The sequence below is a fragment of the Nyctereutes procyonoides genome, unplaced genomic scaffold (genome assembly GCF_905146905.1).
Source record: "Nyctereutes procyonoides isolate TBG_1078 unplaced genomic scaffold, NYPRO_anot_genome, whole genome shotgun sequence".
Taxonomy (NCBI): Eukaryota; Metazoa; Chordata; class Mammalia; order Carnivora; family Canidae; genus Nyctereutes; species Nyctereutes procyonoides.
In genome coordinates, this window is record NW_026575160.1 from 33,983,101 (window position 1) to 33,996,199 (window position 13,099).

General features: G+C 44.0%; 1 protein-coding gene across 4 annotated transcripts in view; it reads right to left on the reverse strand.

Moving 5' to 3' along the window:
* Window positions 1–13,099, reverse strand: part of CADPS2 (calcium dependent secretion activator 2) — a 447,623-nt gene that overhangs the window by 26,001 nt on the left and 408,523 nt on the right. For all 4 annotated transcript variants that reach the window (XM_055314464.1, XM_055314463.1, XM_055314462.1 and 1 more), the window contains 2 exons: window positions 9,145–9,228; window positions 9,007–9,039 (listed from right to left, as the gene is read on the reverse strand). In XM_055314464.1, the coding sequence (XP_055170439.1) occupies window positions 9,007–9,039; window positions 9,145–9,228 (117 nt within the window). The remainder of the gene's footprint in view (window positions 1–9,006; window positions 9,040–9,144; window positions 9,229–13,099) is intronic.

The window sequence follows — 13,099 nt, forward strand, 5'->3', positions numbered from 1 at the left end:
CTAATCCCACAGGTGCACGTCTTCAGTCCCCTATTCACGGGGAGGTGTGTGCAATGCTGAAGTCATTTTCCACAGCAACGGATTTAGATGCAGAAGAAGCCGCTTAACCTTCCACGGGAGGTTAACAACACACTATGCAAACACTGTCATGGTGTCTAGTTAACAAGGAGACAAATTTTGAAATAAACTATTCCAGTCTCAAAGATGAACCAGAAGCTACAGTATAATTGACTTAATTTGAAAGTATACTTCTCAGAACCTACAAAAGCTTGCCTTGAAGAAACAATCAAGAGTGGAACTTTGATATCCTGATTTCCGATAATTTGCACATATGGATCTTCTGAGATTTCAAACAATCACAGGTCTCCTCAGTTTGAAATTGCAATAGGAGGAATTTTTATTATCTCAGCTCCAGCATTTCAGATTCAGAAGTAGTCTGTAATTGATCACCAGGGACCGTAGGACATAATTCTACAAACATATGACTTATCCAGGTATTATTAAAAATACTATAGATCTTTCTTTCACTGTGTAATATACTCTTTATTACTTTGGCATTCATGCAGCAATTTCTATAATTTTACATTTGAGCGAAAATGTTCTTAAAGTTGAGCTTTTCAAAAGCATTTAGAGTAGGCTAAATAAGTTCTAGATCCTCGAAAACTTAAATAGGTTTGAGCATACCCATGATGATTTTGTTGTAAAAATATATCTTTTACCAATTCCGTACAAGTAGAATGATTATATTGTATTCACATAGAAAAGCAAAAGGAAACAAATGGAAGTAAAGCCTTCAAACTAGATTTACCCCGTCTTAGGTATTACATAAGCCGGGGAAGAGGAATAATTCATAGAAGTGGGGGGATGGGGGAGAAATGTGAACAACAAAAACATCACAAGGATATACATTTTTCAAGATTTTCTAATAATAGTGTATCTGACTTTTTTGAAACAATGAAAACAAATCTCAATGTTCTTAAAACAAACAAACAAAAAACCCATAAAACCCTCCACACTATGATTTCAAGCAGTGAAGTGGCCAGAACTACCTTTCTCTTAAATTCAGCAGTATTCAAAACTCCATTAACACTGCTGTACATTTTGACTCCAAATTGGAAGGCAGAAAATTCAGGTTTAAACACAATGTCACCCACACCCCCTGGAAAACATCTATTAGACTTGGGACACGCCTGTTTCCCGTATGCACATCTCCTTCAATCCCACATTTCTAAGGGAGAGACTTCCATTCCTCCTCTTGCTCTGGATAACGATCTCGATCTCGGGTCTGCTCCCTATGAACATAATTAGTAGAGAGCAGGTTCCTACCCTAATGCTACGGGAGTATATCATACCAGAATCTGCTGTGATTAATATTGAGACCTCACGGAGTCATAATGTTTTCACTCTTAAACTCACATGGATGCTTCACAGGATTTCTTCTACACAGTGATATGTTGTTACTCACAGGTGTAAGCATTTGTACGTACAAATATTTTGTCGTATAGTCGTGGAAAAAAAATCCTTCCAAAGAGGAGGTTATTTTAAATATGAAAAGGGATACTGAATAATGGTTTAAAACCTTAGCCTGTCAACTAATATTCGACAAAGGAGGAAAGACGATCCACTGGAAGAAAGACAGTCTCTTCAATAAATGGTGCTGGGAAAATTGGACATCCACATGCAGAAGAATGAAACTGGACCACTCTCTCGCACCATACACAAAGATAAACTCAAAATGGATGAAAGATCTAAATGTGAGACAAGATTCCATCAAAATCCTAGAGGAGAACACAGGCAACACCCTTTTTGAACTCGGCCACAGCAACTTCTTGCAAGATACATCCACGAAGGCAAGAGAAACAAAAGCCAAAATGAACTATTGGGACTTCATCAAGATAAGAAGCTTTTGCACAGCAAAGGATACAGTCAACAAAACTCAAAGACAACCTACAGAATGGGAGAAGATATTTGCAAATAACATATCAGATAAAGGGCTAGTTTCCAAGATCTATAAAGAACTTATTAAACTCAACACCAAAGAAACCAACAATCCAATCATGAAATGGGCAAAAGACATGAAGAGAAATCTCACAGAGGAAGACATAGACATGGCCAACATGCACATGAGAAAATGCTCCGCATCCCTTGCCATCAGGGAAATACAGATCAAAACCACACTGAGATACCACCTCACACCAGTGAGAATGGGGAAAATTAACAAGGCAGGAAACAACAAATGTTGGAGAGGATGCGGAGAAAAGGGAACCCTCTTGCACTGTTGGTGGGAATGTGAACTGGTGCAGCCACTCTGGGAAACTGTGTGGAGGTTCCTCAAAGAGTTAAAAATAGACCTGCCCTAGGACCCAGCAATTGCACTGCTGGGGATTTACCTCAGAGATTCAGATGCAATGAAATTCCGGGACACCTGCACCCCGATGTTTCTAGCAGCAATGTCCACAATAGCCAAACTGTGGAAAGAGCCTCGGTGCCCATCGACAGATGATGGATAAAGAAGATGTGGTTTATGTATACAATGGAATATTCCTCAGCCATTAGAAACGACAAATACCCACCATTTGCTTCGACGTGGATGGACCTGGAGGGTATTATGCTGAGTGAAGTAAGTCAATCGGAGAAGGACAAACAGTGTATGTTCTCACTCATTTGGGGAATATGAGTAATAGTGAAAGGGAATATAAGGGAAGGGAGAAGAAATGTGTGGGAAATATCAGAAAGGGAGACAGAACATAAAGACTCCTAACTCTGGGAAATGAACTGGGGGTGGTGGAAGGGGAGGAGGACGGGGGGTGGGGGTGAATGGGTGACGGGCACGGAGGGGGACACTTGACGGGATGAGCACTGGGTGTTATTCTTTATGTTGGTAAATTGAACACCAATAAAAATTAATTTATTAAAAAATAAAATAAAAAAAATAAAACCTTAGCCTGAAATACTCCAGGAAAAGAGGCAGGTGGACTTTGAACTGAGATTTATGGGCTCAAGGTTAATCCCGTCATGTCTTGCCCATTTGACACTATGAGCTTCCGGTATTTCTCTTGCTATTTCTGTAATAAGGATCACTAACATCTCCGAGTTCGGAGGGACAGGTGCTGATACAGGACTACCGAGCAAGGAAAGTGCTAATATGTGAAGCACATAATTCCTTTACACTCTCATTTTCATAAGTAATGATTATGATGTGAAGATATTTTTTTTAAGACTATTTATTCATGAGTGACAGAGAGAGAGAGAGGCAGAGACCCAGGCAGAGGGAGAAGCAGGCTCCATGCACCGGGAGCCCAACGTGGGACTTGATCCGGGTCTCCAGGATCAGGCCCTGGGCTGAAGGCGGCGCTGAACCGCTGAGCCACCCGGGCTGCCCAAGGTGAAGGTTTTTGATCCCGCAGTTTATAAACATGTTTGCTCACCTCTCCCTGGTCTGCCTACAGGGGTTATGATGTCCACCCTACAAACTACATGGAGGACTTGAAGACGTGAAATTAAAATGCCGTGGGTATTATTTAATTTAGCTTTTAAAAGTGAGATTGACTGGGACCGATTTATTCAGTCCCAATTTGGAACATTTCAGATTTTGGCCTCAAGGGGCCTTGAGGATGTTGGGATGTCAGAAGTCCAGCGGCGGTCCAGGGATTTCCTTCGTAAGGGAAGAGCCAGCCAGACAAAACGGACAACAGAGAAAACAAAAGAAGAGAAGAGAAGCAAAATGCTCATCTGGGCAGGGCAGCGGGCAAGCTCCGCGCCCCTACAGCGGGGACTGTAATCCGGTCCTGCTGTGCGGCCCTCCCTCCAGGGCACTATGTCCCTGCGGGCAGTGCTCCATTCTCTGGGTTCTTCCCGGCTCTCATCCTGACGTAAAGCACTGAGTATTCAAGTGGCCTCATCTAAGAAATAAATAGTATCTTGTCGCAAAGGAAGGAGGGAAAATACTGTAAAACTGACCGACTACATCTTTATTTTTAATTTTAAAGAAAACCTTTATTCAACTGTTAACCATCACCAATGGGCACTAATGAACTTTTTTTAAAGTAATTGCTACACCCGATGCGGGGCTTAAGCTCACAACCCCAAGATCAAGAGTCACAAGCTCTACCGACATAGCCAGGTGCCCCTGACTGTACCTTCAAAAGTCACCTCTGACACGGGGCACCTGGTGGCACAGGCGGTCAGACCGTCAGCTCTTGGTTTTGGCCGGGGTCTGATCCCTGGCGGTGGAGCGCCCTGGGCGTGCAGTCCGTTGGGTGTCTCTCTCCCTCTTCCTCTGCCCATCCCCACTGCAGGCTCTCTCTCCCCGGATAGTATTCCCCGTTTCATTCATCTATTGAAGGACATTTTGGTTGCTTCCAAGTTTTGGTGATTACGGATAAGGTCGGTAGGGACATCTGTGTGCAGTTTTGGTGTGGATGTTCACTTTCAAAGCAGCTGGATAAATACCTAGAAATGCAGTGGGCGGGCTGCGTGGTTAGACCAGCTTTGTAAGAAACTGCCGGTCTCGTAAAGTAGTTGTACCACGTTATACTTACACCTGCAATGAATGAGGGTCCCTGTTGCTCTGCATCCTTGTTAACATCTTGCTATTGTCAATTTTTTTTTAATTTAAATTTCAGCCACACTAAAGGGTGTCTAGGGGTGCCTCACTGCATTTCCCTAACAACAAATGATGTTGAGCATCTTTTCAGAGGTTTATTTGATATCCTTATGTCTTGGCTATAGTGTCTACTCTGATCTTTTGCCATTTTTCAAATTGGGTTGTTTTCTTATGTTGAGTATTAAGAGCTCTTTGTACATTTTATTTATTTAATTTATTTTTTATCGGTGTTCAATTTGCCAACATATAGAATAACACCCAGTCCTCATCCTGTCAAGTGCCCCCCTCAGTGCTCTTTGTACATTTTAGATACAAGTTTGTTACCAAATATGTGTCTCTGGCTTGTCTTTTCATTCTCTTAACAGTGCAGAGTAGTTCATTATTAAGTCCAATTTACATTGTTTTTCTCTCATGGATGTTTTCGGTGTTGTTGCACCTAAAACCTCATCATCAAATCCAAGACCACCTATATTTCCTCTTATGCTTTCTTCTAGAAGTTTGATAGTTTGCATTTTGCTGGTAGGTTTTTGATCAGTCTCGAGTTACCTTTTTGTGACAGATGAACCAGTGTTCTCCTTTCTTATGAGTTTCTCCTTAAAAGACTGCTTTAGAGAGGCGTATTTGTTGGAGTTTTAGCATAAAAAACAGTAAGAGTTAATAGCAACTTACAGCTTTTCAGGTTAATATTCACCGGCATCACTAACTGAGGTGTAATGTCCAGATCCGAGGGAGGAACTAATCTAATCTCCCAGGGCCAGACTCTATGATTTAGCATCCTCTGCTGGAGCAGGGGGGCAGCTTGATTTAATACTGACACTGGCATGCGAATCCCTCGAGGGAGCGACAAGTTACTGGCACGATAAAGAGCTTGGGCCCAGTTGTTGTGGCTGCTTTAACGTACGTCTGTTTCTCTACCTCTTTCATCCTAGACACTGACTGGCTTGCGGGCAGTCAATGTGTATTTTTATCATGTAAGCCCAGAGCCTAGCACTTGGTGTTAAATAAATAGTGAGTTCAGTGAAGACACTGAAGACGTCTACTAGAGACAATAACAATTCCTCCGACGATATATCCCTTTGACCAGCCACCACATCCTTTGGGAAGAGGAGGCATGACTCATTATCATCAACTATTTGAAGGACTATCATGCAGAAGAGGGTTTAGAATCAAGGAAGAATTCACAGAGAAGCAGATCTTCAGCTCATTAGACATAAGCCTGCAATCACCAAAAAAATTCACGGAGCCTGAATGAATCTCTGTGAGGGGTGTGGAGGGAGGGCAGTTTCTGCAATGAGGCGGAGGATGAATGAACCGCTTTCTCTATCTCTGTAAGGTCTAACAGATCTAGCACAGGGTCGAATTAAGAACCTCGAAAGCCGTGGGGCGCCTGGGTGGCAGAGTCGGCTAAGCATCCACCTCGTGGTTTTGGCTCAGGTCATGAGACTGAGCCCTGGGTGGGGCTCCTCCGCTCAGTGTGGAGTCTGCTTGAGATTCTCCTCCCCTCTCCTCTGCCCCTTCCACTCGTACTCTCTCTCTAAAAAATAGATTAATAAGTCTTAAAAAAAAAAAAACCTCAAAAGCCCTAAGAACAGAAATAATTATGGTATCCCATTCCATTTTTAATCCAAAATAAAAACAAAGCTGTATTCTAAGCATGTTAAGAATTTCAAGGAACTTCACGTGTTCCTACGATTACTTAAGATAGGGAATATAAACTCTCCTTAATTTTTCCTTTCTCTCTGTTGTGCTGTGCTTTTGCAAGACCCTACACATGTGATTATTTCTGCTTATTGCCCAGTGCTGATTTTCTAATTCTTAGGTACAAGACAAAGAGGACACCAAGAATTCTTTGGGAATCATTTGTGAAATAAAAAAGCCTTGTTCCAAAGAAACTCTATGCAGAGCTGGGAAAATCCATAGCCTTTTCCTTAAAAAATATCCGTTTATACTCTTAACTATAGGAAACAAACTGATGGTTACCAGAGGGGAGGTGGGTGGGTGGGTGTGGGGGGACAGGGGAAGTAGGGTTTGGGGATTAAAGAGTACACTTACCATTGAAAAAAAGATTTAAAATATTCATTTATAATAATTATGGCAGCAATGAATCTGGGGGTTATTTGGTCCACAGTAAAAATAAGAGCCATTTAAGAAGATGTGAATGGACATTTCTCCAAAGAAGACATACAAATGGCCAACAGATACATGAAAAGATGCTCAACATCACTTGGCATCAGGGAAGTAACCACAGGGAGATCCCACCTCACACCTGTCAGAATGGCTAAAATGAGTAAGTCAGGAAACGACAGATGTTGGTGAGGATGGGGAGAAAGGGGAACCCTCTTGCACTGCTGGTGGGAATGCAGGCTGGTGGAGCCACTGCGGAGAACAGTATGGAGGGTCCTCAAGAAGTTGAAATAGAGCTACCCTATGATACAGCAATTTCACTACGGGGTATTTTCCCCAAAGATACAAATGTACTGATCCAAAGGGGTACCTGACCCCAATGTTTATAGCAGCAATGTCCACAATAGGCAAACTATGGAATGAGCTCGGATGTGCATCCACAGGTGATGGATAAAGACGTGGTCTACACAGACAATGGAATACTATCCAGCCATAAAAAGAGTTTTCTTGCCATTTGCAGTGACGTGGATGGAACTAGAGGATATTATGCTGAGTGAAATAGGTCAATCAGAGAAAGACTATCATATGATCTTACTCATATGTGGAATTTAAGAAACAAAGCAGAGGATCATAGGGGAAGAGAGGAAAACATAAAGCAAGATAAAGTCAGAGAGGAGACAAGCCATAAGGGACTCTTAACCATAGGAAACAAAACAGGGTCGTGGAGAGGCACGTGATGAGCACTGGGTGTTACACAGGCTGATGAGTCACTGACCTCTACCTCTGAAACCAATACTACATTATATGTTAATTGAATTTAAATAACATTAAAAAAAATAAGAGCCACCTACAACTGGTATACAGAGCTCGCCAGTCCCTAAACCACTAACGTTCATAATGACAAGCTAGATGCGATGCTACCCAAGCACAATCTCAAGCAAAGATAAGATGACTTAAATTCTTATTATTTATTTATTTATTTATTTATTTATTTATTTATTTATTTCCATTTATTTATTTATATTCCGTTTATTTACTTATATTCCATTTTATGTATGTATGTATGTATTTATTTATTTACAGATTTTATTTATTTATTCATGAGAGACAGATAGAGAGGCAGAGACCCAGGTAGAGGGAGAAGCAGGCTCCACACAGGGACCTTGACGTGGTGGACTCGATCCCAGGACCCTGGGGTCATGCCCTGGGCCGAAGGCGGTGCTAAACTACTGAGCAACCCAGGTTGCCCGACTTATATTCCATTTAGTTTCAATTTGTAAGTTTTATTTTCATTGTGCTCAAATTCTTTGCAAAGCGATACATATGCCAAGATATATGATTAAACAGAACATAACAGGCCTTGATCATACATATGTCATAATAGGATGAAGGCAAAATGTAATTGCTTAAGATTATCAATTTAAAATGTTAAGTGTAACATATTTTATAATTGTAATTTAAGTTACAAATGTAACTTGTTGATTATATTTGTCCTGTGAATTTTCTAATGGTAGCTCATGGTATCTTAATCTTTGAACAGATTTACAGGTTACAAATTATTTTCCAAGAATTCTGCAAAACGCCAAGTGTTTAAAATAAGTGAATATTGATTCATACTACATTTTTATTTAGAAAACTAGTTATTTGGGGCACCTGGGTGGCTCAGGGGTTGACCGTCTGCCTTCGGCCCAGGCCGTAACCCCGGGGTCTTGGGATCGAGTCCCGCCATCGGGCTCCCTGCATGGAGCCTGCTTCTCCCTCTGCCTGTGTCTCTGCCTCTCTCTGTGTGTGTCTCTCGTGGATAAATAAATAAAATCTTAAAAAAAAAAGAGAGAGAGAGAGAAAACTAGTTCTTTGATTTAACTGGTTCATCTCTATTGTTACTTTAACTCCTATGAGAAACCTGGCACAGCTTTCATATAAAGCGAAGAGACAGTAAGCATTTTTCTGTAAATGGTCTGAGGCATTTTGTACCCGGTCCTGGGGTATTAGAACCACCCTCTGTGACCGAGCTGACGTGTTCTCTTAGTGACTTGATCTCCACGAGAGTTCCTGAGTTAAAGCGGAGAAAGGACACTGAAATCACCATGTCAAGCCTTCTTATGAGAGTTAGCACTTGCTTAAGGAAAATAAACTGCTCCCTGAGGGAATGGCACTCACTGCTTTAAAGATCTGAAATAAATCTGTGGTAAACCGTAATTATTTAAGATAGAGTTACACACACACACACACACACACACACACACAGTTTGTAAAAGCAAATAAAAAATACTTACTGGAACATCAACGTATTTTGCAGCTGCTTTCACCTTAAGTGGAGAAGAGATAATTATGAGAATTATTTTCTTAACTGCTAGATAAGCACTATGACAGCAGTCAAAAGACAGCAGAAGAGAACCCATTCAAATACTTACAGTGAATGACAGGATGGATGAAAAGAAAGTGCCTTCATCGTATCTTGACAGCTTGGATAACACCCCTTCCAACACTGAAACAAACTGTAATCATTTATAGTGAGTATTTAGAATATTACAAATTAATAACAGGGGGAATAATCTCTGGACCAACTTCCCCCACAGCACAAAAATCCACAATGAATAAAGTGACAGCGGAGGGCTGACTTGTAAGGTTCACTCTTTCATGTGAAGATGAGCCCTACGGCCCTTTTCCACTGCTGGAAATAATACACACACACACAAAAATTTTTTTAAGATAAAAAAATAATATGTAATAGCAGCCTTTTCACAGAACACGTGAGGTACTTTAAACCATTAATAAAGAAGTTGAAGTTCCCGAGGCTAACCTCAGTATTGATGTTTAGAAGCATAAAGGATGGTCAAGCTTCTTCAAGTTCCTTTCTCTCATAGTTGGCCATTCCCCGACTTTATCCATCTAATCTAATCTATCTATCTATCTATCTATCTATCTATCTATCTATCTATCTATCTATCTATCTATCATCTATTTCTATCTATTGGAGAAGTTGAATAAAAGTGACCAGGTAACAGGAGGAATGTGTGACATTCGATGCTCCTGTGACACTGCAGGGAAGCCCGACAGTAGGCGCCGGGCCTTTACCGAGAGGCTCTAACTAGACACACAGGGATCAAATCTGCTCTCAGAAGCTTACAAAGCAGTTGGAGAGAAAACAGACGAACGTGCTGCAGGCTACAAGGGAAAGAGCCCGAGACCGAGGTTCTAGACCCTGATTCCAACACTGACCACCGTGGGGGCTCGGGCCAGCACGACGCCCACTGGGCCCTCCACGGTTACCACTGTGCGTGCGCCCACGCCCCGCGAGTGTTACGGATTTAAGATTCATTTCTCTACGAAGTTACAGTTAAGACGTGTACGCATCCTATGACCAAGGGTGTGGGGAGTTAGATGCCATCGAGTGGGAATACGAAGACAGGAGGAGAACTCAGTAGGAATCTACCGCCGCACATCTTTCCTCTTTAGAGCCAAAATAACACGCGCTATTGACAAATTATAAGCTCCCAAAGGGGGACTCCTGACAAGGTCTTTCAAATACGAAAGGGGAAATTAACGAAGGCTGGCTTTTGTTCACATAGCAGCTTCTTCAACGAAGTGGTAACAGTGCTAGGGACGCGGCTTATTGGTCTCCGGTGGCCGCGAGCTCACCCAGAGCGCCCGGGAAGCCGCTTCTCTGCGTGGCTGGTCAATTACCGCACAGCAGTCTGCGCAGGAGGAGCACGGGCTTCCCCAGGGGCTCCGCCCGCACCGGGCGCGACATGATGTAAGGAACGGAAACAGGGCCGCGCGGCTGCGGCCGAAGCCGCACCTTTGAAGAGTGACAGTCCTGCGCGGCTGTCAGGTATCCTAAGGGATACAAACAGCAAAGCCCACAAAATCACCCATCACTCACAACTACAAGGCAATGAACAAGAACGTTCCTGCTATCATCTTTTCTTTTCTTTTCTTCTCAGTAAAAATACCTAAGTCCCCTTTGGGCTAGAAGCGTCTTTATCTTTTTCCCCTTTAAGGCTGATTTTTATTTCTCCGTGGAGTTTCCAGTTATGGGACATCTGCCTAAGAGTAGCAGCCACGCCCGGAATCATCCCTTATGGTTGACATCTTATAATCGGGTTGATCGCTTGGCTCCATGGGCTTCCTCGGAATTCCAGACCCAACCACCCGCTGGGGTCGCTGGCCGCCCCCTCCTGCCCGCGTCTCCGAGACAGCTGGGCCTGCACGGTCCGGTGTTGCCCCACGGTCCCCCCCTCGCGATCTGTCCCTCTTCCAGGCACCCCGCGCCACTCCACGGCACCCAGGGTTCCCTCCGTCTCCCCGTTACTAGCCCGGAGGCTGCTGGACCGCACGCCCTCGACTGGGTGACATAAAGCGGACGTCTTTTCCTCAGAGTTCTGGAGGCCGGGAGTCCAGCGACGAGACGACGGGGTATTTGTGTCTGGTGGGAACCCACTTCCTGGTTCAGAGAGGATGGCTTTTGGCTGCACTTCCACACGGCAGAAGGAGCTGGGGAGCTCTGCGGATGCCTCTTAGAAGCGAAGGCTGCTAACCCCGTTTATAATAGCTAGCTACATTAGGCTGTTTTAGTTAAAACTACTTAGAACCAAGTAAGATTAAAACTTCAGTTCCTCGGTTGCACTGGGCCCGTTCCAGTGGCCGTGGGCACGCGTGGCTAGAAGGCCGTGCACTGGATGGTGCTGGTGAGTGTTTTTAGACCGCAGAAAGCTCTACTGAATAGCACTGATCTCTACAACACGGTTTCCTTACTAGAGTCAAATATACTATTTTTCCGATTAACAGATGTATTTGACATAAAGAGAGTCCGTTTTTCCCTTCGCCAGGAGAGAACGCAGAGGACACGCAGCCCTCCCCGCGCCGGCACAAATCCCGCCCTGGTCCCTTTTCCTCGCTGTCTGTTTAAGGCTCTACCAGCTGCGCGCTATCGGGCAATTTACGGGCTTCCGGGAGGCCCCGACTCACAAGACAACCCGCACGGGGGCAGCGTGACGATGGGGTCGGGCCGCCCGGTTAAACTTCCCCGGCTGACTCACAGGCAAGGGCGGTCCCGTGTCACCTCCACTCCCCCGTGGGCCGGCCTCTGTGCAGTGCTGCAAGCCCCTGCTCCTCCTCTGGGGCTCCGCTCCCCAGGGTTCGCCTTTCCCCCACGTGCCGGACGCGTCTCCCGTTAGCCTCTTCCCTTTCCACTTTGGGTGAAGCGGGAGGCATCCTCGTGGTGGGAGAAGTAACGAGAACAGGAACGTGCTGGAGGGGTGAGGCTGTTCTAACTGCATCTTGGTGGCTATTTCCCATCTCTACACCTGCTACCAAAGAATTTGCAAAATACAAACAAAACAAAACAAAAGAACCCCTGAAATCCCAAAGAATCTACCTGCCTCCAAATTCCAGCCTGACCCCATCATCCAGAGCGGCTCTACCAACGTTTCGGAGTCTATCCTGTCCTTTCCCAATGTGATGCAAAGACAGGTCATACTTTACATTTCTAAAATGTTAAGCTTTTTTTTTTTTTTTTCCCATTTACTAGTATATTAGGAAACCTTTCCTTTATCATGAATAGTCCCTGAAACCATGGTCTCTTAACATAGATGCCCCGTCATTTACTTTACCGTTCCCTTCACGTTAGAGATTAAAGTTGCTTCCACATTTCCATTAGAAGTCATTGCAACCCTATCAATGTATATGTACCTTGTGCATCTCTCTGAGCAGGAAAAAACCCACAAAACAGTTCTTAGGTAAGAGGGTATCCATGCGCTCCATATAGTTCCAAGCTCTCTCTCTCTCTAGAAAGGCCGTAACAGTTTACACTCCTGCAGACGGGAGACGGGAGTATCCCACCTCACCTTTTCCAAAACCAAGTGTTGGTTTAAAAACACGTACGCAAACTTGCTAGAAAAAGTGGCATATTCATTGTAGTTTTTCTTCATGCCTCAAATTGTGAATGAGGTTTAACGTTTTCATGCTTATTGGGCACCTGTTTTTTTTTCTTTTCTAAACAGCATGTCCCTCGTTTATTAAATTGGGGGTGTTTTTTCCTTTGCTTTCCGTACGTTCTTCCAATGGTTTCATGAAGCCTGACGGGGGTTCTTTGACCAAGCCTTGCGGGAGCACGGGCTCTCTCCGCTCCCGTGGGCGTCCCCCCGACCGCGTCCACCCGGACCCCTCTCTGTCTTGCGTTCCAGTCTCCGTCTCTTCCCCGTCAGCCCTGGATCTCCAGTGTCGCTCACGGCAGTCTGTGACCTCAGTGGGACGGCAAATCATCTAAGGCATTCAATGGGATATTCATTTTTGCTTCATCCCTTAGACAATTACAGGCCGTAGGGTTTGTCACAGACACGTGCGGCATCAAGCTGGAAGTCGCGG